Source organism: Lepidochelys kempii, chromosome 6 (genome assembly GCF_965140265.1).
Source record: "Lepidochelys kempii isolate rLepKem1 chromosome 6, rLepKem1.hap2, whole genome shotgun sequence".
Lineage (NCBI taxonomy): Eukaryota > Metazoa > Chordata > Testudines > Cheloniidae > Lepidochelys > Lepidochelys kempii.
This window is the reverse complement of record NC_133261.1, coordinates 316,878-341,498: the sequence shown is the minus strand read 5'-3', so window position 1 is coordinate 341,498 and position 24,621 is coordinate 316,878. Positions and strand designations below refer to the sequence as shown.

The window sequence follows — 24,621 nt, the reverse complement described above, 5'->3', positions numbered from 1 at the left end:
TTTCCCCTAGGCATTTCCTAAGTCTCTAGGGGGTGGGGTAAGGGTGTATGATCCTTGTAGAGCCCCAGAGGGCAGGTGTGTGCAGGGGTCTGGACACAGAGAATGGCCGACACCCTGTTTCCTGGCAACTGATGGCCTGGGCCCTTCCCCCCTGCAAGGCGAGAGCTAAAGGGTTGGAGAACAAAGGAATCCGGTGACCTCCTGGCCAGGGAAAGGGACAAAGCCCAGAGGAGGAGGGGCTGGAGGGAGTTTCAGTTTGGGGCTGGCTGGGACATGGAGTGAAGGGCAGACGGGGTTGTCTGGCTCACTGCCCCCCAGAACGGACCCAGCTGAGGGGTCCTCTTCTCTGCACCTACAAGCTCTGTGTTAGACCATGTTCCTGTCATCTAATAAACCTCTGTTTTACTGGCTGGCTGAGAGTCAGGTCTGACTGCGGAGTTGGGGGGCAGGACCCTCTGGCTTCCCCAGGACCCCGCCTGAGCTGACTCGCTGTGGGAAGCACATGGAGGGGCAGAGGAGGCTGAATGCTCCGAGGTCAGAACCAGGAAGGTGGAAGCCGGGTGAGCCGTGTGTCCTGCAGACAGGCTGACCACAGGAAGGCGACTGCCCCAGAGTCCTGCCTGGCTTCGTAGGGAGCAGTTCCAGAGCATCGCCCAGGGACTCCGTGACAACTGGTGGCAGCGGTGGGATGTACTGCACCCCATGGATGGCACTTCCTGCAGTAAGTGATGGGGGAGCAGTAAAACGAAGGGGGATTGACTGAGGCACCCCCACACTATTCAGAGGAAACATTAAGAAGAGTCCCACTTCATCACACTCAGCCCATGGCGTTTCCCAGGGAGGGGACCACTGCCCAGGGAAGGTGCTTTAGCCAAGCACAGGGCCCCTTCTGGCCTTGGACTCGATGGCCCATGGAAATCCGGAGTGGGAAGGGGGTACAGAGTGTGGGGAGAACGTGAGCAGGGGATCCCGGGAGGCAGAGCTGGGGTTGGTGGGTGTCCAGTTTTCGACCAGAACGTCTGGTGGAAAAGGGACCCTGGCGGCTCCGGTCAGCACTGCTCGCCGGGCCATTACAAGTCCGGTCAGTGGCGCTGCGGGGCTAAGGTGGGACCTCTGCCCGGCTTTGCGCGGCTCTCGGAAGCGACCGGCTCCTCGGCACAAGGGCAGCCATAGGGGCTCCGCGCGCTGCCCCCACCCCGAGTGCCAGGAACCACAGTCCGTGGGAGCTGTGGAGGTGACGCCTGCAGGCGTGGGCAGCGGGCAGAGCCCTCGGGCCCCTCCAGCTGGAGGACAAAGGGCCGAGGAGGGGCCAGGTGGGGCTGTTTAGTGGGGGCGGTTGGAAGCCGGGGAGACGGTCTGGGACTGGCACTAAAGGGGGTCGGGGCTCGGGGGTCCCCCGATGGACCTTGCTGTAATGCTCCACTCTCTGTGTTAACTAGACTCTCTTCGCTGTCCCCCAGACAGCCAATAAACCCTCCTGCTGTCACCGCTGGCGGGAAATCCCTCCAGAGTCAGGGACTCGGGTGCATTTCTCTCTTTGGGGGGGTGAGGCTTCCCCAGGGGTCCAGTCCAGGTGGGCTCGCTGAGGGGGGGCTCACGGCGTGACACTGGGGTGCTGACGGTGCCGAGGTTTGGTCCCCAGAGGCGGGGAAGCCGAGGGGCTGACCCCAGCAAGAGCGGGACCCTTTGGGGGCTGACGCACTGCCAGGCTTCTCCTCGGGACTGCTCCAGAGCCGTGTGTGAGCACAGGGCCTGTGGAGCCGGGACACTGTCATCGGCCTTATTCTCGGGCCTCCCCACACCTGCCCTGCTGTCTGCCCGTGTGTTAAGGTGGGAATTACCAGCCTCCCCTTTCCCCAAGCCGAGATCAGGGCCTGTTGGGTGGGGCACTGCCTCAAACCCCCAGTGGCCCAAGCCCTGTCCCAAGGAGCTCACCCTCCGAACAGACAAAGAGCAGGAAGGAAAAGGGAGGCACCCAGAGGGGAAGGGGCCTGCCCATGATCACACAAAAAGTTTGGGGCAGAACTGGGGATAGAACCCAGGAGCCTTGGCCCCCAGCCCCTGCTCGTATCCTTGAGCCAGGGATAGAACCCAGGAGTCCTGACTCTCAGGCCCCCCCACTGTAACCCGCCAGACCCCACTCCATGTTGTGGCATTCACCTCATATTCATGTAATATTGAGAGGAGTTATGGCATAATCCTCGTGTATCTTGGGCAAGATAAGGCAGTTGGGGTGTCACTGAAAAGGTTACAATTTGCTGAATACCCTCCTGTTTGTATGCGGGTATCGTTTCTGTATCTGAAGTTAGGAATATTGTCTATGCACCTCTCACACCTGTGTTTACACCCGCCGAACGCCCACTAGACTGAGTGCAATCAGGCTAGACGGCTGGCTGGGCCATCTGGAAGAACAGTAGGTCTTAGAAGGTGCTAATCTCCCGCCAGGGAGCCTTCCTAGGATGCTGCAAACGGCCTCTGGGTTGTGGCTGCAGGGCCATGTGATCGAGTCACCTGATAGTGGACACCCTGATAACTCTAGTATTTTCCCACTGGCCAGGGGTGGGAATCACACTGGAAGACCGAGGATCCCCGCCATATGTAAAACCTATGTAAGGCAGGGGCGTGACACCATCAGGGGCTGGTTCTTCACTGGCTCCCCGCCCAAGAAGGCTGGTGTAAACATCTAAGGAACAAAACGTGAATGGGGGGGAGGGGCAGGCTGGAGGGGTGTCAGGCCTGTGAAAGGAACATCTGGAGTTGTACACGGCAGGCCAGTGCAGCCGGCCTTCAAGAATCTCTGCAATCTGTCTGTGGCAACGTTTAGGGTGGGAATGTGCCACTTGTAACGAGTTTCTTTAGTATCATAAGCTTAGGTTTCGTGTTCGTTTCATTTGCTGGGTAATCTGCCTTGATCCGCTTGCTCTCCCTTATATTCACTTAAAATCTACCTTTTGTAGGCAGTTGTCATAAATATAAAGGGAAGGGTAAACCCCTTTAAAATCCCTCCTGGCCAGAGGAAAAATCCTCTCACCTGTAAAGGGTTAAGAAGCTAAAGGTAACCGCGTTGGCCAAAATGACCAATGAGGAGACAAGATACTTTCAAAAGCTGGGAGGAGGGAGAAAAACAAAGGGTCTGTGTCTGTCTGTGTGATGCTTTTGCCGGAGACAGAACAGGAATGGAGTCTTAGAACTTAGTAAGTAATCTAGCCAGGTATGTGTTAGATTCTGATTTCTTTAAATGGCTGAGAAAATAGCTGTGCTGAATAGAATGAATATTCCTGTCTGTGTGTCTTTTTTGTAACTTAAGGTTTTGCCTAGAGGGATTCTCTATGTTTTGAATCTAATTACCCTGTAAGGTATCTACCATCCTGATTTTACAGAGGTGATTCCTTTACTTCTATTAAAGGTCTTCTTGTAAGAAAACTGAATGATTTTTCATTGTTCTAAGACCCAAGGGTTTGGGTCTGTGGTCACCTATGCAAATTGGTGAGGATTTTTACCAAACCTTCCCCAGGAAGTGGGGTGCAAGGGTTGGGAGGATTTTGGGGGGAAAGACGTGTCCAAACTACGTTTCCCAGTAAACCCAGATAAAGTTTGGTGGTGGCAGTGGAAATCCAAGGGTAAAATAATTTTGTACCTTGGGGAAGTTTTAACCTAAGCTGGTAAAAGTAAGCTGTGACGATGTGACTCAGCAGGGAGGGGGGAGTGTAGACCTGGGAATGTGCCCTGGGGATGGGAGACCTGAGAGCCTGTCACCTGAGCCAGGAGGGGGAGGGGGAGGCGACACCTCCGCCCAGGAATGTGAACAGAGGCTGCAGCAGGGAACCTGCTGGGTGGGTTTAGTTTCAGTTTGGGGCTGGGTGGAGGAACACAGGGAACCCCAGGGCTGGGGTCTAAGCTCCCTGCTCCCCCAGAAGGACGTGATTGAGGGGTCCTGGTTATACCCACAAGCTCTGTTTGGGACTGTTCCTGTTGTCCAATAAACCTTCTGTTTTACTGGCTGGCTGAGAGTCTCAGTGGATCCCAGGAAGAGGGGTGCAGGGCCTGGACTCCCCCACACTCCGTGACAACTGGTGGCAGCGGTGGGATGTACTGCACCCCGTGAACGGCGCTTCCTGCAGTAAGTGACTGGGGAGCAGTAAAACGAAGGGGAATTGACGGGGACCAGGCGTGCTGAAGATTCAGAGAGAGACGGTTTCGGGGGGCGGTTAACCCCTGGGAATGTGTGACCAGAGAGAAAGACTTTTGCAGTAACAGGGTCCCCCAGGGGATTGCAGCGAGCGGTCCCAGGGGCGGAGGAGTCTGCAGCTCGACCCTGGCAAAGAGTCGGTGACCTCAAGAAGGACGGGCACACGAGGGGCTTTTCCTGGAAACCGTGGGAAGCTGCCCGGCCTGCGAGTGGCCAGCAGGGAGATGTACGCTAAACGCCTGAAGAGCGACCTGGTGGAGCTGTGCAGGCAGAGGGGGCTGCGCATCGGGAGGTCCACCAAGGAACAGCTGATTGCCCAGCTGGAGGAGAGGGATCGCTTGGATGACCCGATCCCTGTCCCTGAGGGAAGCTGCCCGGGGGACGCAGCGTGGGCCCTGGGGCCTGACCGGGCTGGGAGGGGTCAGACTGCTGCTGAGGACATCCCGAGACCCTTCCTACCTAGGCCTGGGGGAGGGGTTGGGGGAAGCCCAGCGAATACCGAGGGCACCCTGACCCCGGCACCCAGCAGGGGATCCTCCCAGCGGAGCTCCCCATCCCTGGAGCGGAGGCGGCTGGAATGGGAGAGGGAGATGAAAATGAGGGAGCTGGAGGATCATGAAAAACAACGTCAACATGAGGAGAAACAACGTCAACATGAGCAGGAGGAGAAGGAGAAACAACGTCAACATGAGCAGGAGGAGAAGGAGAGGGAGCGTCAGGAGAAGGAGAGGGAGCGTCAGGAGAAGGAGAAACAAAGACAGCATGAACTGGAGCTGGCCAGGCTGAGGAGCAGTGGGACCCCGGCTGCGGTGAGTGAGGGGGGACCCAAGACGGCAAGGAACTTTGATAAGTGCTTCCTGGCCCAGCGTAAGGAGGGGGAGGACATAGATAGCTTCCTGACGGCCTTTGAGAATGCCTGTGAGCTGCACAGGGTTGACCCTGCAGACAGGCTCCAGTTTCTCACCCCCTTACTGGACCCCAAAGCCGTGGAGGTGTACAGCCGAATGACAGGGCCGGAGGCAGGGGACTATGAACTGTTCAAGCAGGCCCTGCTCCGTGAGTTTGGGCTGACCCCCGAGATGTACCGGAGAAGGTTCCGGAGTCAGCGTAAAACGCCTGAGGTCACCTACCTACAACTGGCCAACCGGATGCAGGGGTATGCCCGCAAGTGGACAGCTGGGGCCCGAGCTAAAGAGGACCTGCTGGACCTAATCGTACTGGAGCAGCTGTATGAACAGTGCCCGTCCGACCTGAGGCTGTGGCTGGTGGACAAAAAGCTCGAGAACCCCCAGCACGCAGGGCAGCTGGCCGACGAGTCTGTGAACAGTCGGTCAGGGGGTAGCCGGGAGGAGCCCCAAAAGAACAGGCCCCCCCCGATGCAGAGAGAGAGTCACCAGGGGGCCTCCCAGCGGGGAAATAGGGAGAACCCCCTCCCAAGGGGAACGCCTGGCGTCGGGCCCCTCCGACCTGCTCGAGGGGACCAACGTGACCTGAGCTGCTATCACTGTGGCCAGAGAGGCCACGTACGGTCCCAGTGCCCCGGGCTCAGGGACAGACTGAGCAGACCCAACCTACCCAGGGTTAACTGGGTAGGGACCCAGCTGGACGAGGGGCAGACGACCCAGGAAAGGGGGCCTACCAGTTTACCACCTGCCCCGGAGGGAAGAGTACCCCAGGCCAGCTCCACCAGAGGGCTGGAGGCTCTGGACTCAGGGTGCTCAGTTTACAGGGTGGGCGCGGGGCTGTCCCTCCGGAGAGAGTGCCTTGTTCCCCTGGAGGTGGATGGGAGGAAGGTAAATGGATACTGGGATACGGGCGCGGAGGTGACGCTGGCCCGGCCCGAGGTGGTGGCCCCAGATCAGGTGGTGCCCAACACCTATCTGACCCTGACAGGGGTGGGCGGGACCCCATTTAAGGTGCCCGTGGCAAGGGTACACCTGAAATGGGGGGCCAAGGAGGGCCCCAAGGATGTGGGGGTACACCACCATTTGCCCACTGAAGTTTTGATGGGGGGAGACCTAGAGGACTGGCCAAGCAAGCCCCAGGCCGCCCTGGTTGTGACGCGTAGCCAGAGCCGGCGAGGGGCACTGCGCCCTGACCTCGGGGAGGGTATCACACCGGAGGCGCAGGACCCTACCCTGGTGGGGAGGGAGGGCCGAGGGGCACGGCTTAGAGAGGCGGAGGCCTCAGACCTGGCCAGCGAGAGGGAACCGGGCCCCGTCCCTGCCCCAGCTGCTGAGTTCCAGGCCGAGTTGAGGAAAGATCCCTCCTTCCGGAAGCTCAGGGACCTGGCCGACCTTGGTGTGGGACGGACCATGAGGAGAGGCTGCCAGGAGAGGTTCCTGTGGGAGAAGGGGTTCCTGTACCGAGAATGGGCTCCCACAAGGGAAGTGGAGTCCTGTGGGATCAGGAGGCAGCTGGTGGTCCCCCAGAAGTATCGCCGCAGGCTCCTGCACCTGGCCCATGACATCCCCCTCGCAGGGCACCAGGGAATCCGGCGCACCCGGCAGAGGTTGCTACAGAACTTTTACTGGCCCGGGGTCTTTACCACGGTCCGGCAGTATTGCCGATCCTGTGACCCCTGTCAGAGGGTGGGGAAGGCCCGGGACAAGGGGAAAGCGGCTTTGAGACCTTTGCCCATCATAGAGGAGCCTTTCCAGAAGGTGGCCATGGACATCGTGGGGCCTCTCAGCAAGACGACCCGGTCGGGGAAGAAATACATTCTGGTGGTGGTAGATTTTGCCACCCGCTACCCCGAGGCAGTGCCCTTAGCTTCCATTGAAGCAGACACCGTGGCCGATGCGCTCCTGACCATTTTCAGCCGAGTGGGGTTCCCCAAGGAAGTCTTGACAGACCAAGGCTCCAACTTCATGTCGGCCCTGCTCCGGTGCTTGTGGGAGAAATGTGGGGTCCGGCACGACTGGGCCTCAGCGTATCACCCCCAGTCCAATGGGCTGGTGGAGAGGTTTAACGGGACGCTAAAGATGATGCTGAAAACCTTTATGAACCAGCACCCACAGGATTGGGACAAGTACTTACCTCACCTGCTGTTCGCATACAGGGAGGTGCCCCAGGAGTCTACCGGATTTTCGCCTTTCGAACTGTTATATGGCAGGAGGGTGAGGGGCCCCCTGGACCTGATGAGAGACGAATGGGAGGGGAAGGCCACTCCCGATGGAGAGTCAGTGGTGGAGTATGTCCTGATCTTCCGAGAGAGACTGGCCGAACTCATGGGCCTGGCCAGGGAGAATCTGGCCAGAGCCCAGAGGAAGCAGAAGGTCTGGTATGACCGCACGGCACGGGCCCGTGCCTACGCCACCGGGGATCAGGTGATGGTTCTCATCCCAGTGAGAAAGAACAAACTACAGGCCGCCTGGGAGGGCCCTTTCAAGGTCGTCAAGCAGCTCAATGAGGTAAACTATGTGGTGGAGCTGTCAAACCGGGCGCACCACCGCCGGGTGTACCATGTGAATATGATGAAGCCATATTATGCCAGGGGGAATGTGGTGTTGGCCGTGGGAGGAGCAGGGAGATGACCCTTTAGTAGATCTATTCCCTGGGACCAGAGCTGGTTTCCCCCTGGAAACAATTCCCCTCTCGGATCAGCTAACCCCTGCCCAGCAAGCTGAGGTCAGGGAGGTGCTGCATCCGTACCGACAGCTGTTTTCCAACCAGCCTGGACGCACTAATCTGACTGTCCACCGGGTGCAGACAGGGTCACACCCGCCGATAAGATGCTCCCCCTTCCAAGTCACAGGGAAAACTGCTCAGGACCTGGAAAGAGAGGTCCGGGACATGCTGGCTTTGGGGGTGATCCAGCCATCTGCCAGCCCTTGGGCCTCGCCGGTGGTGCTGGTCCCCAAAAAGGACGGGTCGGTCCGGTTCTGTGTGGACTATCGGAAGCTCAATGCCATCACTGTATCTGATGCCTACCCCATGCCCAGGCCGGACGAGCTCCTAGACAAGCTGGGAGGAGCTCGGTACCTCACCACCATGGACCTTACAAAGGGCTACTGGCAAGTGCCGCTGGATGCAGATGCCCGACTGAAATCGGCCTTTATCACCCCTCTGGGGCTCTATGAGTTCCTGACCCTGCCTTTTGGCCTCAAGGGAGCGCCGGCCACCTTCCAGCGCCTAGTGGACCAGCTCCTGAGGGGGATGGAGAGTTTTGCCGTGGCGTATATTGATGACATCTGTGTCTTTAGCCAGACCTGGGAGGACCACGTGTCCCAGGTTAGACAAGTGCTGGACCGACTCCAGGGGGCTGGGCTGACTGTAAAAGCGGAGAAGTGCAAGGTGGGGATGGCGGAAGTATCTTACCTGGGCCATCGGGTGGGGAGCGGCCGCCTAAAGCCGGAACCAGCCAAGGTGGAGGTGATCAGAGACTGGCCCGCTCCCCACACCAAAAAGCAGGTCCAAGCCTTTATTGGGATGGCAGGATACTACCGAAGATTTGTGCCCCACTTTAGCGCCATCGCCACCCCCATCACGGAGCTATGCAAGAAGGGGAAGCCAGACAAGGTGGTCTGGACCGAGCAGTGCCAGGAGGCTTTCCGGGCGCTGAAGGAGGCTCTGGTCAGTGGCCCAGTTCTGGCAAACCCAGACTTTGACAAGCCCTTTGTGGTGTTCACCGACGCCTCAGACACGGGACTGGGGGCGGTCTTAATGCAGGAGGATGAAAAGGGGGAGAGACACCCCATCGTGTACCTGAGCAAGAAGTTGCTACCCCGGGAGCAACACTACGCGGCCATCGAGAAGGAGTGCCTGGCCATGGTGTGGGCCCTCAAGAAACTAGAGCCCTATCTCTTCGGGCGACACTTCACTGTCTACACCGACCACTCTCCCCTGACCTGGCTGCACCAGATGAAAGGAGCCAACGCCAAGCTCCTGAGATGGAGCCTGCTCCTGCAGGATTACGACATGGACGTGGTCCACGTGAAGGGAAGTGCCAACCTGATAGCGGATGCGCTGTCCCGGAGAGGGGGCCCCGAACTTCCCCAGGTCACTGGTCAGCGTGACCCCGCTCAGTTCAGTCTCGAAGGGGGGAGAGATGTGACGATGTGACTCAGCAGGGAGGGGGGAGTGTTGACCTGGGAATGTGCCCTGGGGATGGGAGACCTGAGAGCCTGTCACCTGAGCCAGGAGGGGGAGGGGGAGGCGACACCTCCGCCCAGGAATGTGAACAGAGGCTGCAGCAGGGAACCTGCTGGGTGGGTTTAGTTTCAGTTTGGGGCTGGGTGGAGGAACACAGGGAACCCCAGGGCTGGGGTCTAAGCTCCCTGCTCCCCCAGAAGGACGTGATTGAGGGGTCCTGGTTATACCCACAAGCTCTGTTTGGGACTGTTCCTGTTGTCCAATAAACCTTCTGTTTTACTGGCTGGCTGAGAGTCTCAGTGGATCCCAGGAAGAGGGGTGCAGGGCCTGGACTCCCCCACACTCCGTGACAACAAACCCAGATAAAGTTTGGTGGTGGCAGTGGAAATCCAAGGGTAAAATAATTTTGTACCTTGGGGAAGTTTTAACCTAAGCTGGTAAAAGTAAGCTTAGGAGGTTTTCATGCAGGTCCCCACATCTGTACCCTAGAGTTCAGAGTGGGGAAGGAACCTTGACAGCAATAAACATTTATTTTGTCTAAAACCTGTATGTGTGTGGACATTGTATCTTGGGGCAGACAGCTGTGCAGATCCTTCTCCACATTGAGGGAGGGGGCGAATTTCAATGATCTTATCCTGTGTAGTTCTCTGTGCAGCTGTGACGTTATGAGTGTAATATAATATCTCATTGAAAGGGGGGGACACAGGGCCAGAAAGAGTTAATTAACTCACAAACTGACCTGACCGTGGCCAACCTTTAAAGACTTGTTAGGAAGAGATGGAAATGAAAAGAGCTTTGAAATGCAGCCTGCATTGTTAGAGATAGAAGGGGAGATGTTTGTTCAGGTCTTGTGAGGTCAGCAAATAAGTCTTGTCTATTGCTATGGCTTTGACTCAAGATTTAAAAAAAAAGAGTATTAACATTTAGGAAGACACTTGAGTGACATTGTATTATTGTCTACATGGCTCATTGAAGGTTGTGGTGGCCTGTATCTGAATTGTTTAATGGATAAATGACCCTGTGCTAATTGCCAGCATGTTTGGGAGACAGAAAGTTGAGCCGATTGTTTTCTCAGGCCAAGAGGCTGCTAGAAATGTATAAAAACCCTGGGACACGATCCTTCCTCATCGCAGATCTGCTTTGGGGTTCAAGAAGAGGTAAGATCTGAGTTATAATTGGATCTGGGTGTGTGGCTGATCCTTTGGGACTGGAAGGACCTTTTCTTTTATATGATGAGAGAAGATTTTCAGAATTTATCGTAAGTTTGACGTGTGGCCGGATGGAGGCCTGAGGCCGGGCACGTTACAGGAACTGCGTCGTTTGGACTCCTGAGTACCCAGGGAGGTCAGACAGAGGCTGGTTTGGGCTGGCTGGGGAAATCTAGGTCCTGGAATATCCCCCAGCGTTTTGGGTCTGTCTGCCCTGGTCAGTTCACAGCTCACCCTGATTGAGTGACCTCAGCTGGCTCCCACAGGCAGCCCCATCACAGCAGCACAAGACGGTACAAGTTTGGGTTTATCCTCTAGAGTGGGGTGTGCGCTTGAGTACTGGGCAACTCCTTAGTTGATCTCAGCATCCGTGTGCATACAAGCTGCAGTTGGGTGTGTCCATAAGGGTGCGTGCTGGAGGGAGCTTGAGAGACTGTCACAACAGCACAGGGTAAAGGGAACCCAGGCTGGTGGGTCAGGCGGGCTCAGTGGTACCCCAGTTTCAACTGGCACCCTGGGGGGAACCTGTCACACCGGGATCCCTGAGATGGGCCCAGCTGGTGCTGCCTGTCCTGTCTCCCAGGCAGACGTGGTACGTGGTTCATCTGTGGAACTGGCAGCTGCAGGGTGTGGCTGGGGCCTCCCTACAACACCACTCAGGATGGCCTCACGGCTGCGCTGGCTCAACCCAGTGTCCCAGGCAGGAACCCCCTGGGGGTGAGGAGCTGCTTTGAGCTGGTTCCCCCCATCCCCTGATAACCCAGGGGCGCTGGAGGAGCCTGTAGACACAGGGGGATCGTATCTCTGGCTTGGTTAATGGCAGGAGAGGGTTGGGTTTTTTGGCGGGGGGGGAGATCGGGGCAGCCCACAACATTTTGGCACCTGAGGCGGGGAGCTCAAATGATGTCCCCATACCCCCTTGCTTGGGCCAAAACTCTGAAACTCTGGGTCTTAGTGGCGCCCCCCCCTCAGTCTGGCACCCGAGGCAGCTGCCTCCGTTCGCCTCAGGGTAAGGCCAGCCCTGGGGGAGAGCCTGCTGGCAGGGCCTGGCTCTGCTGCTACCCCTGGCCCCGGGGACTGTCGTGCTGCGGGCATTGGCACGGGCTGGGGCATCTCAGCCCAGCTCCGGGACTCAGGGTGAACTCTCAGCCCCGGGGCTGGCCCTGCAGAGCCAGAGGCGCCTGCCCAGGGGCACAGGGACAGAGAGCGGGGCCCGTCGGGCTGGGCCCAGCAGAGCCAGAGAAATGGACGCTGACGCCCAGCAGCACCCGCAGGGACCAGCCGCAGAAGGGAAACGGGAACCTGGGGGTGGAGGAGGGGGACCGGAGACACTAGGCGGCTGATCAGCTGAGCCAGCTCTCCCTGGGGCCAGGCTGGGAATTATTTTTGTACGTTTCTTCAGCTAAGGGCAATGTTTATTTTTAAGCATTTGCTCCTTGTTCCCCAGCCGAAACGTTTGTGGGGGGGCTGCCACGGCCACCCAGGCCCTGGGCTCTCGGCTCTGTGCGGCCCCCCCGGAAAAGCCCCCCTTCGGTGTGACACAGCCCCCTGGGAAGGTTGCTCTCTCTCTCTCTCTCTGGGGTTAGGTCCCGCTGCCTCTGGCGACTGCACCTCTGAGCCTGCAGCAGGCCTGTCTGTGCTGTGGGGCCCCCAGGGAGTCCCCTCGCTTGGGGTCCCGGGGGCCTCCACCCCCAGAGGGAGCAAAGTGCCACCCTCCGGTCTCCACCCTGCAGCGCCTCCCCGCCGGAGAACACGGGAGGTTTCTTGAATGGCAGAATCCAGCCCAGACAGTTCTCAGGGCCCTCGGGACTGGCCAGTCTCAGCCCCGGCCAGCTGGGTCTGTCCCCGTCCCAGTGGGGCTCTGGCTGGTCTCTCTCCCCCGAGTCTGGCAGCCCCCTCCTTCCAGCCGAGCCCCCTGTATTCCCTTCCCCAACACCCCTCCTCAGTCCTCTCTTCGGTCCCAGGTAACCCGGTCACCTGGGCCCCTCTCTTCTGTCCTTTGTTCCCCTCTGGCTGGAGCTGGCTGGTCAGGTCACTGGCCCCTCTCTTCTCAGCCCCACTCTGGCCAGAACTGGCTGACTGCCAAGCTGGAGGGAGGGCTCGTGGTCACCAGGTCACCAGTCGCTGGGTCCCCCATCTCCAGGCCATTGTCCAGGGTCCTGGCTGCTAGGTGAGGTCACACCTGGTCCTCTGCAACAACAAACTCTTCCCACCACCTCGTTAAACATGCAGCACACAGGGAAACTGAGGCACGCACCGCGTTCAGGCCAAGCCCTACGGAAACTCCCCACTTTGTCACAGTGGGACGTTAAGGGGGGAGGCCAGGCGATGGGGCGGGCCAGACAGCAATTGGATAATGACAGGAGCCGCTGAGCTGCACAAAGTGAGAGCCTGATCAAGCATGAACGCACAATGGGCCAAGGTCCCGCGACAGCAGATACAAAGGCAAGAGCCTGAAGCCAAACGCAGACGCCCCACCTCAGCGGGGCCGGATCCTCGGGGCCTCCACGCTGGGGCCTCTGTGTGGACGCTGGCATTGGTGCGACAATCCTCCCGCTGTACGGCGAGGCTGGGCCAGTTTACCCGGGGTTTCCTGCAGGTCACCCGAGTCTCCCGGCCCACGGGCCGAGCCCCCCCCGCCCCACGGGGGAACTACACCTCCCAGCTGCCCCCGCGCCTCGGGGGGGGAGCCGAGCCCCCCCCGCCCCACGGGGGAACTACACCTCCCAGCGGCCCCCGCGCCTCGGGGGGGGAGCCGAGCCGAGCCCCCCCCCGCCCCACGGGGGAACTACACCTCCCAGACACCCCCGCGGCTCGGGGGGGGGGGAGCCGAGCCCCCCTCAGCCCCACGGGGGAACTACACCTCCCAGCCGCCCCCGCGCCTCGGGGGGGGGGAGCCGAGCCCCCCGCCCCACGGGGGAACTACACCTCCCAGCCGCCCCCGCGCCTCGGGGGGGGGGGGAGCCGAGCCCCCCTCAGCCCCACGGGGGAACTACACCTCCCAGCCGCCCCCGCGCCTCGGGGGGGGGAGCCGAGCCGAGCCCCCCCCGCCCCACGGGGGAACTACACCTCCCAGCCCCCCCCGCGCCTCGGGGGGGTGGAGCCGAGCCCCCCCCCGCCCCACGGGGGAACTACACCTCCCAGCCCCCCCCGCGCCTCGGGGGGGTGGAGCCGTCCTGTCTACCGTCACAGAGCCGGCGGGCCGTGGCCAATGGCAGGGCAGGGGCGGGGCTGAGTGGGAGGGTCTAAGCCAATACGGGGCGTGACCTGGGAGCCCGCGCCATGGCGGAGCAGGTGAGTGGCGGGGGGCCGTGGGGTGGGTCTCTGGGGAGCTAGGCTCGGGGGGTCTCTGGGGGGGGTCTCTGGGCCGTGGGGTGGGGCAGTGGGGTGGTCTCTGGTTGGGTCTGTGGGGGGGTCTCTGGGCCGTGGGGAGCGGGGCTGTGGGGGGGTCTCTGGTTGGGGCTGTGGGGGGGTCTCTGGGCAGTGGGGAGCGAGGCTGGGGGGTGTCTCTGGGTGGGGCCGTGGGGGGGTCTCTGGGCAGTGGGGTGGGGCCGTGGGGGGGTCTCTGGGTGGGGCTGTGGGGGGGTCTCTGGGTGGGGCCGTGGGGGGGTCTCTGGGCAGTGGGGTGGGGCCGTGGGGGGGTCTCTGGGTGGGGCTGTGGGGGGTCTCTGGGCAGTGGGGAGCGAGGCTGGGGGGTGTCTCTGGTTGGGGCCGTGGGGGGTCTCTGGGCAGTGGGGAGCGGGGCTGGGGGGTGTCTCTGGTTGGGTCTGTGGGGGGGTCTCTGGGCAGTGGGGTGGGGCTGTGGGGGGGTCTCTGGTTGGGTCTGTGGGGGGTCTCTGGGCAGTGGGGAGCGAGGCTGGGGGGTGTCTCTGGTTGGGGCCGTGGGGGGGTCTCTGGGCAGTGGGGAGCGGGGCCGTGGGGGGGTCTCTGGGTGGGGGTCTCTGGGGAGCTAGGCTCGGGGGGGTCTCTGGGGGGGTCTCTGGGCAGTGGGGTGGTCTCTGGGTGAGGCTGTGGGGGGGTCTCTGGGCAGTGGGGAGCGAGGCTGGGGGGTGTCTCTGGTTGGGTCTGTGGGGGGGTCTCTGGGCAGTGGGGTGGGGCTGTGGGGGGGTCTCTGGTTGGGTCTGTGGGGGGGTCTCTGGGCAGTGGGGAGCGAGGCTGGGGGGTGTCTCTGGTTGGGGCCGTGGGGGGGTCTCTGGCAGTGGGGAGCGAGGCTGGGGGGTGTCTCTGGTTGGGTCTGTGGGGGGGTCTCTGGGCAGTGGGGTGGGGCTGTGGGGGGGTCTCTGGGTGAGGCAGTGGGGGGTCTCTGGGCAGTGGGGAGCGAGGCTGGGGGGTGTCTCTGGGTGGGGCTGTGGGGGGGTCTCTGTGGAGCTAGGCTCGGGGGGGTCTCTGGCAGTGGGGGGTCTCTGGTTGGGGTCTGTGGGGGGTCTCTGGGCAGTGGGGAGCGAGGCTGGGGGGTGTCTCTGGTTGGGTCTGTGGGGGGGTCTCTGGGCAGTGGGGTGGGGCTGTGGGGGGGTCTCTGGTTGGGTCTGTGGGGGGTCTCTGGGCAGTGGGGAGCGAGGCTGGGGGGTGTCTCTGGTTGGGTCTGTGGGGGGTCTCTGGGCAGTGGGGAGCGAGGCTGGGGGGTGTCTCTGGTTGGGTCTGTGGGGGGGTCTCTGGGCAGTGGGGAGCGAGGCTGGGGGGTGTCTCTGGTTGGGTCTGTGGGGGGGTCTCTGGGCAGTGGGGTGGGGCTGTGGGGGGGTCTCTGGTTGGGTCTGTGGGGGGTCTCTGGGCAGTGGGGAGCGAGGCTGGGGGGTGTCTCTGGTTGGGGCCGTGGGGGGGTCTCTGGGCAGTGGGGAGCGAGGCTGGGGGGTGTCTCTGGTTGGGTCTGTGGGGGGGTCTCTGGGCAGTGGGGTGGGGCTGGGGGGGGGTCTCTGGGTGAGGCAGTGGGGGGTCTCTGGGCAGTGGGGAGCGAGGCTGGGGGGTGTCTCTGGGTGGGGCTGTGGGGGGGTCTCTGGGGAGCGGGGCCGTGGGGGGGTCTCTGGGTGGGGGTCTCTGGGGAGCTAGGCTCGGGGGGGGTCTCTGGGCAGTAGGGGAGGTGACTTGGGGCCTGCTCCTCCCTCACCCCTGTCTTGGCGCAGGGTGGAGGGGGCCGCTGGGCAGGTGCGGGGAGCCCCCCTGGGGCTGTACTGGGGGAATCATAGGGTAGAACCCAGGAGTCCTGCTCCCTAACCCTCCCATCCCCACTCAGGTTGGCCCTGCCCCACCCCCCATCTACGTGGGGGGCAGCAGTAGCAGTGACAGCGAGGAGGAGCTTGTGAGACCCCCAAGGGGGGCAGTGGGGCAGCCGCGCCCCAAGCGCCGGCGTGTTCTGGGCAGCACCGAGGTCCCCGCTGTGCCTGTCTACTCGAACAAGGTAACAGGGACCCAGGCGTCTGAGCACCCCTCCACCCCGAGCTCTAACCACCAGACACCTCTCCTCTCCCGGAGCTGGGGACAGAACCAGGAGTCCGGGCTCCCAGCCCCCCTCCCCTGACATGCTCATCCCTCTTGTGCCCATCCTGAGGCTCGGTGCCCCCATGGGGGTGCCCGCGCAGCAGGGCCTGTGGGTAACATGCCCCCTTCCTCTCCAGGTGAACAGCAGCTTCCAGCTGTGCCCTGCGGAGCTGCACCCGGAGGTGCCCACCCTGCAGTGGCAGGGAGGTAAGGGGGTGCTAGGGCTGGGTGGGAGTAGGGGGGTTTTGACCTTAGGGAGGTGGGGGCTATGTATGTGCCCGGGGGGGGGGAGTGGGAGGAGGCAGCAGAGGTAGTCTGGGGGGGCTGTTTGCCTGGGCTGTGGTGTTTGATGGCCACTTGTGCCCTTAAAGTCTGAGACACCCCCAATCTGATCACAGGCCACAGAACCCTCCCCCCCACCCCAATGAACCTCCGGCTGAGTCACTGACGTCCTCACATCGTGGCTTAAAGACCCCAAGTTTCAGAGACTCCGCCGCTGACACTAGTTCTAGCCTGCGAGTGACCCGTGTCGCACGCTGCAGAGGAAGGTGAAACCCCCACCCAGGGTCTCAGACAGTCTGACCCCGGGAAAAATTCCTTCCCAACCCCGAATACAGCGATCAGTTAGACCCTGAGCAGGTGAGCAAGACCCACCAGGCAGGTCCCCGGGAAAGAATTCTCTGTAGTAACTCAGAGCCTCCCCATCTAGTGGCCTGTCTCTGGCCATGTTTGTTACAGGCGGTCGCACGCCATTGTAGGCAGTCCTGTCGTACCAGCCCTTCCATACGCTGATCAAGCTCAGTCGTGAAGCCAGTTAGGGGGTTTGCCTCCCCTGCTCCCCTTGGGAGGCTGCTCCAAAACTTCACTCCTCTGAGAGTTAGAAACCTTCATCTAATTTCAAGCCTAAACTTGTTAATGGCCAGTTTATAGCCATGTGTTCTGGGTTCACATTGGCGCTTAACTTAAATAACTCCTCTCCCTCCCTGGTATGTATCCCTCTGATGTATTTATACAGAGCAATCCTGTCTTCCCTCAGCCTGCGTTTGGTCAGGCTAAACAAGCCAAGCTCTTTGAGTCCCTGCTCATAAGGGAGGTTTTCCATTCCTCGGGTCCTCCTAGCAGTTCTTCTCTGCGCCTGTTCCAGTTTGAATTCATCTCCCTTACATGGGAGACTAGAACAGCTTTGCCAGAAGCTGGGAATGGGCGACAGAGGATGGGTCACTTGATGATTCCCGGGTCTGTTAATTCCCTCCGGGGCACCTGGCATTGGCCACGGTTGGAAGACAGGACACTGGGTAGGTGGACCTTTGGTCTGATCCAGTCTGGCCCTTCTTACGTTCTCATACACTACTCCAGATGAGTCTCACCAGTGCCTCGTATCATGGTGCTGACACGTCCCTCTCTCCACTGGAAACACCTCACTTGATGCACCCCAGGACCGTGTTAGCCTTTTTCACGGCCACATCACACTGGCGGCTCCTAGTCAGCCTGTGATCAGCCAATACCCCCAGGTCTTTCTCCTCCTCTGTCGCTTCCGACTGATACGTCTCCAGTTTAGAGCAAGAATTCCTGTTGTTAGTCCTTCAGTGCACTTTGCACTATTAAATAGCATCCCATTTCTATTACTCCAGATTACAAAATCATCCAGATCTTCTTGTAGGATATTCCGGTCCTTCTCCATATTAGCAACACCTCCCAGCTTTGTCTTATCCCCAAATTTTATTCGCATGCACCCACTTTTTGTGCCAAGCTCAGTAATAAATATTAGGGCTGTCAAGCAATTAAAAAATTAATCACAATTAAAAAATACCTATATGTAAATACTTTGCAAGGCCGGCTACAAAAGTGCCTTGCAAAAGACTTTTCCCACTTTCAGGTGACAGTGTAAATAAGAAGCAGACAGCATTATCTCCAATAACTGTAAACACATGTGTTTCTCTTCGCAATTGGCTGAACAAGAAGGAGGACTGAGTGGACTTGTAGGCTCTGAAGTTTTACATTGTTTTGTTTTTTGAATGTGGTTATGTAACAATCTACATTTGTTTAAGTTGCACTTTCACGACAAAGAGATTTGTCTTGTATGACTTGTATGAGGTGAATTGAAAAATACGATTTCTTTTTGTTATTTTTACAGTGCAAACATTTATAAACAAGTTATACACTTTTATTTCAGTTACAATACAGAATACGATATATAGGAAAAACATCCAAAATATTTAATAATATTTCAATTGGTATTCTATTGTTGAACAATGCGATTAAAACTGTGATTAATCGCGATGAAATTTTTGAGTTAATTGTGTGAGTTAACTGCGATTAGTCGACAAGCGTAATAAAAATGTTAAATAAGATTGGTCCCAAGACCGATCCTTGAGGAACTCCACTGGTAACCTCCCTCCAGCCTGACAGCTCACCTTTCAGTAGGACCCGCTGCAGTCTCCCCTTTAACCAGTTCCTTACCCACCTTTCAGTTCTCCTGTTAATCCCCCTCTTCTCTAATGTAACTAATAGTTTCCCATGTGGAACTGGATCCAAAGCCTTTTGGACATCTGGGTAGGTTGGATCCACTGCACTTCCTTTGTCTAAAACATCAGATCTCTTCTCAAAGAAGGAGCTCAGGCAGGATCCACCTTTTGTAAAGCCCTGTTGTATTTTATCCCAGTTACTGTTCACCCCATGTCCTTAACAACTTTCTCTTTCAAAATTTGTTCCAAGACCTTGCGTACAATTGAGGTCAAACTAACAGGCTTGGAGTTTCCTGGATCACATTTTTTTCCCTTTCTTAAAAATATGAACTATATTAGCTGCTCCCCAGTCATAGGGTACGACCCCCGAGTTTAGAGTCATTAAAATCCTTGGTGTGGGACTTGCAATTTCAGGTGCCAGTTCCTTTAATATGTGGCTATGTGTGTTGGGTTGGGGGGAGATGTGCCAGGTGAGGGGTCAGGGGAGTTGTATCTGGGGGGCTTGGGGTACGTACACTGGATGGCGGTTTATTGTCTGGGGGGGCAGCTGTGGGGAGAGGTGCCCCCTGCCTGGCAGTCACAGCTGCTATCTCCCCTCCCCCTGCCAGGGGCAGATCTGGACGTGGATGAGATTGGCCCTGTCACGCCCCCCCGGCCGGAGCGGCCTCATGCCCCACGCCTCCCCCAGGGCCCCTGCACTGACTGGCTGGAGGAGGAGCCGCAGCAGCAGCAGGGGGTAGTGAGAACGTAGGTGCGGGGGAGGGATTGCAGGTGGGGGGGAGGGATTGTGGCAGGATTACTGTGGGAGGTATATGGGGGGAGGGGATTAGGCTCTAATGGGGGTGGGGGGATCAGGGTGGGGACAGGGTTACAATGGAGGTATATGGGGGAGGGGACAGGGCTATAAAGGGGAGGTGGGGGCATGGCTCGGGCTCTGTGGCCCCTGGCTTTGGGGTCTGTCCCTGGGGGGGGGGGGGCTGTCACTTATGGGGCACAGCAGCCCCATCTCACCCCCTGCTCTCTCTCTCTCTCTCAGGGTCCGGGACGAGTCCCCCTCTCCCCCACCACAGCCCACACGCAGACAGAGGGGCCGGACCCGCCGGTGAGGGGTTGTAAGGATGTGGGGGTGTTGCTGAGCTCCTCCCCTCAGGGAGGTGGGGCTGGGTGGGGGTGGTGTCTCTGTTGAAATCTCTGCCTCTGCAGGAGTTGGGGAATTGAGGGGCAGATTCTCTGGGGCACACCTCCCTTGTAGAGAGCAGGGAAGGTCTCTGGGGGGGATTTGTCTGGGGAGTCTCTGGAGGTGGGAGATGGGGAGGTCTGTCAGAGGTCTGATGGCCCCTACCTCCAGGGAGGTGGGGGGTGTCTGTGGGGCACATGGGTCTGTGCGGGGCTCTAACAGCCCTGCCCCCCAAGGAGGTGTCTGGGGGGGGTCTGTGGGGCACAGGGGTTTGTTGGGGGTCTGACGGCCCTGCCCCCCAGGGAGGTGTGGGAGGGGGGTCTGTGGTGCACAGGGCTCTGTCCGTCTGATGACCCTGCGCCCCAGGGAGGGGTGTGTGTGTGGGGGGGGGGTTGGTCTGTGGGGCACGGGGGTCTGTCGGGGTCTGACGGCCCTGCCCGCAGGGAGGTGGGGATTGGGGAGTCTGTGGGGCACGGGGGGCTGTCGGGGGTCTGACGGCCCTGCCCTGCAGGGAGGTGGGGATTGGGGGGTCTGTGGGGCACGGGGGGCTGTCGGGGGTCTGAAGGCCCTGCCCCGCAGGGAGGTGGGGATTGGGGGGTCTGTGGGGCACGGGGGGCTGTCGGGGGTCTGAAGGCCGTGCCCCGCAGGGAGGTGGGGATTGGGGGGTCTGGGGCACGGGGGGCTGTCGGGGGTCTGAAGGCTGTGCCCCGCAGGGAGGTGGGGATTGGGGGGTCTGGGGTACGGGGGGCTGTCGGGGTCTGACGGCCCTGCCCCGCAGGGAGGTGGGGATTGGGGGGTCTGGGGCACGGGGGGCTGTCGGGGTCTGACGGCCTTGCCCCGCAGAGAGGTGGGGATTGGGGGGTCTGTGGGGCACGGGGGGCTGTCGGGGGTCTGACGGTCCTGCCCGCAGGGAGGTGGCACGCCAGCTGCGGGGTCTCCGCACGTGGCTCTCGGCCGCCCAGCGCAGCCTGCGGGAGGAGCCGCCCGAGGACGACGTGATCCTGGTGGAGCCGCCCCCATGCCCTGCGCCCCGGCAGCTGCAGCTCAAGGTGCGGTGCCGCGCCGAGATCCACCGTGTCGCCGTGGAGATGGTGAGTGACCCCCCACCTCTCCGCTCTTCCACATCCCCATGTGGCTGGGGAGCGAGCCCCTCATCCCCTCAGCTTGTGCTGGGCCTCCATGCAGGCCTTATATATCCTCCACAGCCTTCGGCCCCCTGCAGACACTGCCTCTCCCACCCTGCCCCCACAGCCTGGCTCTGAGCGAGCCCCACGCCCCAGCGTGCAGACCCCGGCCATGCCCTGGGGGGGCGGGGGGGTCTGGGGAAAGGCAGAGCGCAGATCACGGAGCGCACAGCTCAGACGGGGGTGGGTAGGGCCAGGGAGGTGCCGGTACAGGATAGGGGGCAGGACAGTGGCCAGGTGGAGGAAGGGGCTTGTTCACCCCCCCAGTGTAGAGCTGGGAGGACAGGGTGAGATTAACACTGATTGCAGGGGGCGGTGGAACTGCCTGACACTGGATCTGCTGGGAAATGGCCCAGCTGGAGTCACTCGGGGTGAATGTACCAGGTGATTTGGCACCTGCCATGCCAGCCCCGCTGCTTGGCTCACGCTGGCCCAGAACAGCCCAGTGGGCTGCCGGGCTGGGGGTGGCTGTGGACTGCCCGTCTGGCCCTCCCTGACGGTCCCCTCCCCCGGCGCAGACACAGCCCCTGCATGCGGTGGTGGAGCACATGGCCGGGAGGCTGCAGGTCCGGCCAGAGCAGATCCTGCTGCTGCTGCGAGACGTCGAACTGCCCCCCAGCAGCACCCCCCAGGGCCTGGGCCTGGGCGTGGCCGACATCATCGGTGAGTGAGGGGCAGGGGGCTTCTCTTGGCCCAGGTACCAGCTGGGGCTGCGCTGGCTGGGCGGGGTCTGCGGTCCGAGCGGGTCAGGCGCGGGTGGGCTGCCGTTGTGGGAAAGGCGGCTCTCCGGCTGGGGAGCGCTCGCAGCAGCGCTGTACGTAGGACGCGGGCGGTAGCTGTCCCACGTGCAATGGGAGTGCTGGGTGCAGCTCTGGGCACCAGGCGTTAGGCAAGCGGGGGACGAAGTGGAGAGGCCAGAGGAGGGGTCCGAAACCCTGACCTGGGGAAGGTTAAAACCCGGGTGAGTTTGAGCCGCCTGAGAGCAGGGGTCAGCTCTAGTAAAGGCTGGTAAGGAGAGGGTGGGACGCCACAGGAAATCCCTTCCCTGTGCCAGACCCCCTGGGGTCCCCCTTTCCCTCCAGGGTCGGCCACTTGGCCTCACCGCCTGCTTGGACTGGACCTCTGGGCTGCAGCCTCCTGCTTCCCCCGTGAGCTCTGCCCAGCGAGTCCCGCTGAGCCAGACCCCGGCAGAGACGCGCCCACGCTGCCGGGACGGTGCCCTCGCCCAGCATGGCAGGGACAGTCCCTCAACACTGGCGCACAGTCAGGTGTGTTAGTCAGCTGGGCAAGGCACAGGGAGCCCTTAGGGTCGCGCAGAGGGGTGCAGGTTACAGCCCAGTCCATTCTGCTCAGCCCAGAGCCCTGCCAGGCTGTGGGGAAACCCTTGGCACAGGCTCTGTCTATCGCTCGCTCGCTCTCTGACTTCCTTCCTGAGTCTGTTCCCGGGTGAGAGCCCCCAGCGCCCACACTGCTCCCCCCACCTTGCCCCTCCCAGGCCCTGGTTCTCCAGCCGGGGTCTGTGCCCAGCTTCCCGCTGGGAGCATGGGGCCAGGAGTCAAGAGCACGGCCAGCCGCGCTCTCTGGCCCCCTTGCTGACCTGGGGCAGTTTCAGCCAGTTCCTTAATGACTGTTCGTTCCACCAGCCAGGGCGGTGATGCATGTACCTGTGTCTTAGGCTGCCCTGAGAGCAAACTTAGTCCTTCCCCCCGCACTGAGTAGCTGTGCAAAGTATAGGGGAAACTGAGGCAGGCGTGAGACTCCCACAGATGCTACAGAAAATTCCCCCTTCGTCACAGGGATCAGTTATTCTCCGTGTTCACTGGAGGTAGGACAGGAAGTGATGAGCTCCATCCGCGGCCAGGGAGATTTAGGTCGAATATTAGGAAACTGTCTAACTGTAAGGGGAGCTTGGCCTGGAACAGGCTGATGGGGGTTGGGGAGTCCGCAGCACTGGAGGTGTCTAAGAACAGGTTGGACAAACAGCTGTCAGGGCTGGCCTAGGTTTGCCTGGCCCTGCCACCTGCCGAGGTCCCTTTCCGCCCCATGTTTCCATGTTCTGCGGGCGCCCGGCAGCTGCCCCGCCTGAGCCATGCTGGGGTCCCCGTGGCGGCTCATGGTCGCCCCACGCACCAGGCCTCTCTTCTCCTCTGTGGCCGTCAGCTGACGAGCCCACAGCGGGTTGCAGAAATTCTGGTACGGGCCCCGAAGTGCATGCTGTGCCCCCAGGCTGGGGGCAGGGGGTCTGATATCAGTGGGGGTCCCCCAACCTGGGATGGGCGGGTAACAGGGGAGTTCTCAGTGCAGCGCCCCCAGCTGCCCGCCCCTTGCGCTCTCTGTATGTCCGTCTGTCCCCTGCAGATTGCGTGGTGGACATGGCAGCCGGAGAGCCGCAGGGTGGGGGGGGACCGGGGGCTGGGCCGGGCCCTGGGGAACTACGGCTGACCGTGCGAGGCCAGGAGAAAGACTCTCAGCTCACGCTCAACGTGCCCAGGGTAAGGGGGAGCTGCAGGGGGGTCACCATCTGGGGGGTCGTCTATGGGGGAGGTGCTGTTTGCAGAGGGAGGGGGGTGTGGGGGTTGTCACAGCCTCAGGGAGGAGGATGGGACTGAGCCAGCAGGGGGCTGTTGGCTGGGGCAGTCGGGGGGGGGGGAACTATCCTGGGGCAGGCCCCTCTCCACCTGGGGCTGCTTTGGGAGGGATGCTGGGGCCAGCCCACAATCCCTGTAGTGCCCCCTCCCTGGCATGTCTGCGGCGTGTACCCCCCACCCCGCTAACCCCCCACCCCCGGCAGGGAGAGCCGCTGCACCGGCTGATGGAGCGCTACCAGGAGGCCATGGGGCTGGGCGGCCGTCAACTCCGCTTCTTCTTTGACGGGCAGCGCCTGGCAGGGACCCGCACGCCCGAGCAGCTGGGCATGGAGCCCGACGATGTCATCGAGGCCTGGGCCTAGCCCCCCTAGGGTGCCCCTGACCCCCAACCCCCTCCTCCACACCTGGGCATGGAGCCCGACGATGTCATCGAGGCCTGGGCCTAGCCCCCCACCAGGTGGCCCCCCGCACAGCTGGGTACGGAGCCCGATGACATCGAGGCCTGGGCCTAGCTCCCCCCCAGGGTGCCCCCCCGCACAGCTGGGTACGGAGCCCGATGACATCGAGGCCTGGGCCTAGCCCCCCAGGGTGCCCCCCCCCGCACAGCTGGGTACGGAGCCCGATGACGTCGAGGCCTGGGCCTAGCCCCCCTGGGGTGCCCCCAACCCCCTCCTCCACAGCTGGGCATGGAGCCCGACGATGTCATCGAGGCCTGGGCCTAGCCCCCCCCTGGGGTGCCCCCCCCGCACAGCTGGGTACGGAGCCCGATGACATCATTGAGGCCTGGGCCTAGCCCCCCTGGGGTGCCCCCCCCCGCACAGCTGGGTATGGAGCCCGATGACATCATTGAGGCCTGGGCCTAGCGCACCCCCTCAGCCCTGGGATGCCCCTGCCCCTGCATAGCTGGGCATGAGGCCTGATGGAGGACTGGGCCTAGCCCCCCCGGGGTGCCTCCCTACAACTCCCCCACAGCTGGGCACAGAACCAGCTGCTGCTGTCACTGAGCCCGGGGGATCCCCCTTCCTAGCACCCTGCAGCAGCTGGGCATGGCCCTGCCCCCCGAGAAACCCCCCTGCACCTGGGCATGGCCTGGAGCCTGCCCATCATGTCAGCGAGGCCTAGACCCAGACCCACCCCCGGCGGCCCGTTCTGTAAATAGGGGACTTTAGGGGCGTTTATCCCCCCTGGCACGGGGGCGGTGGGAAGTTGCTTTTATGAAATAAATAAATGAACTCAGCCCTTGG

General features: G+C 61.2%; 1 protein-coding gene across 2 annotated transcripts; it reads left to right on the top strand.

The window, feature by feature from the left end:
* The first annotated feature begins 13,683 nt into the window (after positions 1 to 13,683).
* NFATC2IP (nuclear factor of activated T cells 2 interacting protein) lies at positions 13,684 to 24,620 on the top strand. 2 transcript variants are annotated; one of them, XM_073346386.1, is made up of 9 exons: positions 13,684 to 13,785; positions 15,719 to 15,883; positions 16,101 to 16,170; positions 19,037 to 19,175; positions 19,465 to 19,530; positions 20,516 to 20,696; positions 21,308 to 21,452; positions 23,148 to 23,281; positions 23,581 to 24,620. In XM_073346386.1, the coding sequence occupies exons 1-9, from the start codon at positions 13,774 to 13,776 to the stop codon at positions 23,737 to 23,739; spliced, it is 1,071 nt and encodes a 356-aa protein (XP_073202487.1). In that variant the 5' UTR covers positions 13,684 to 13,773; the 3' UTR covers positions 23,740 to 24,620. The 2 variants fall into 2 exon arrangements, with proteins under 2 accessions (XP_073202487.1, XP_073202486.1); XM_073346385.1 differs by lacking the exons at positions 23,148 to 23,281; positions 23,581 to 24,620 and adding an exon at positions 21,872 to 23,135.
* The last annotated feature ends 1 nt before the right edge of the window (position 24,621 follows it).

What these genes read in the sequence shown, in the direction of transcription:
- NFATC2IP (XM_073346385.1), top strand. An exon ending in TGCCTGTCTACTCGAACAAG is followed by an intron (nt 15,884 to 16,100) that starts GTAACAGGGACC and finishes CTTCCTCTCCAG; the next exon opens with GTGAACAGCAGCTTCCAGCT. An exon ending in GGGCGTGGCCGACATCATCG is followed by an intron (nt 21,453 to 21,871) that starts GTGAGTGAGGGG and finishes CTTTCCCTCCAG; the next exon opens with GGTCGGCCACTTGGCCTCAC.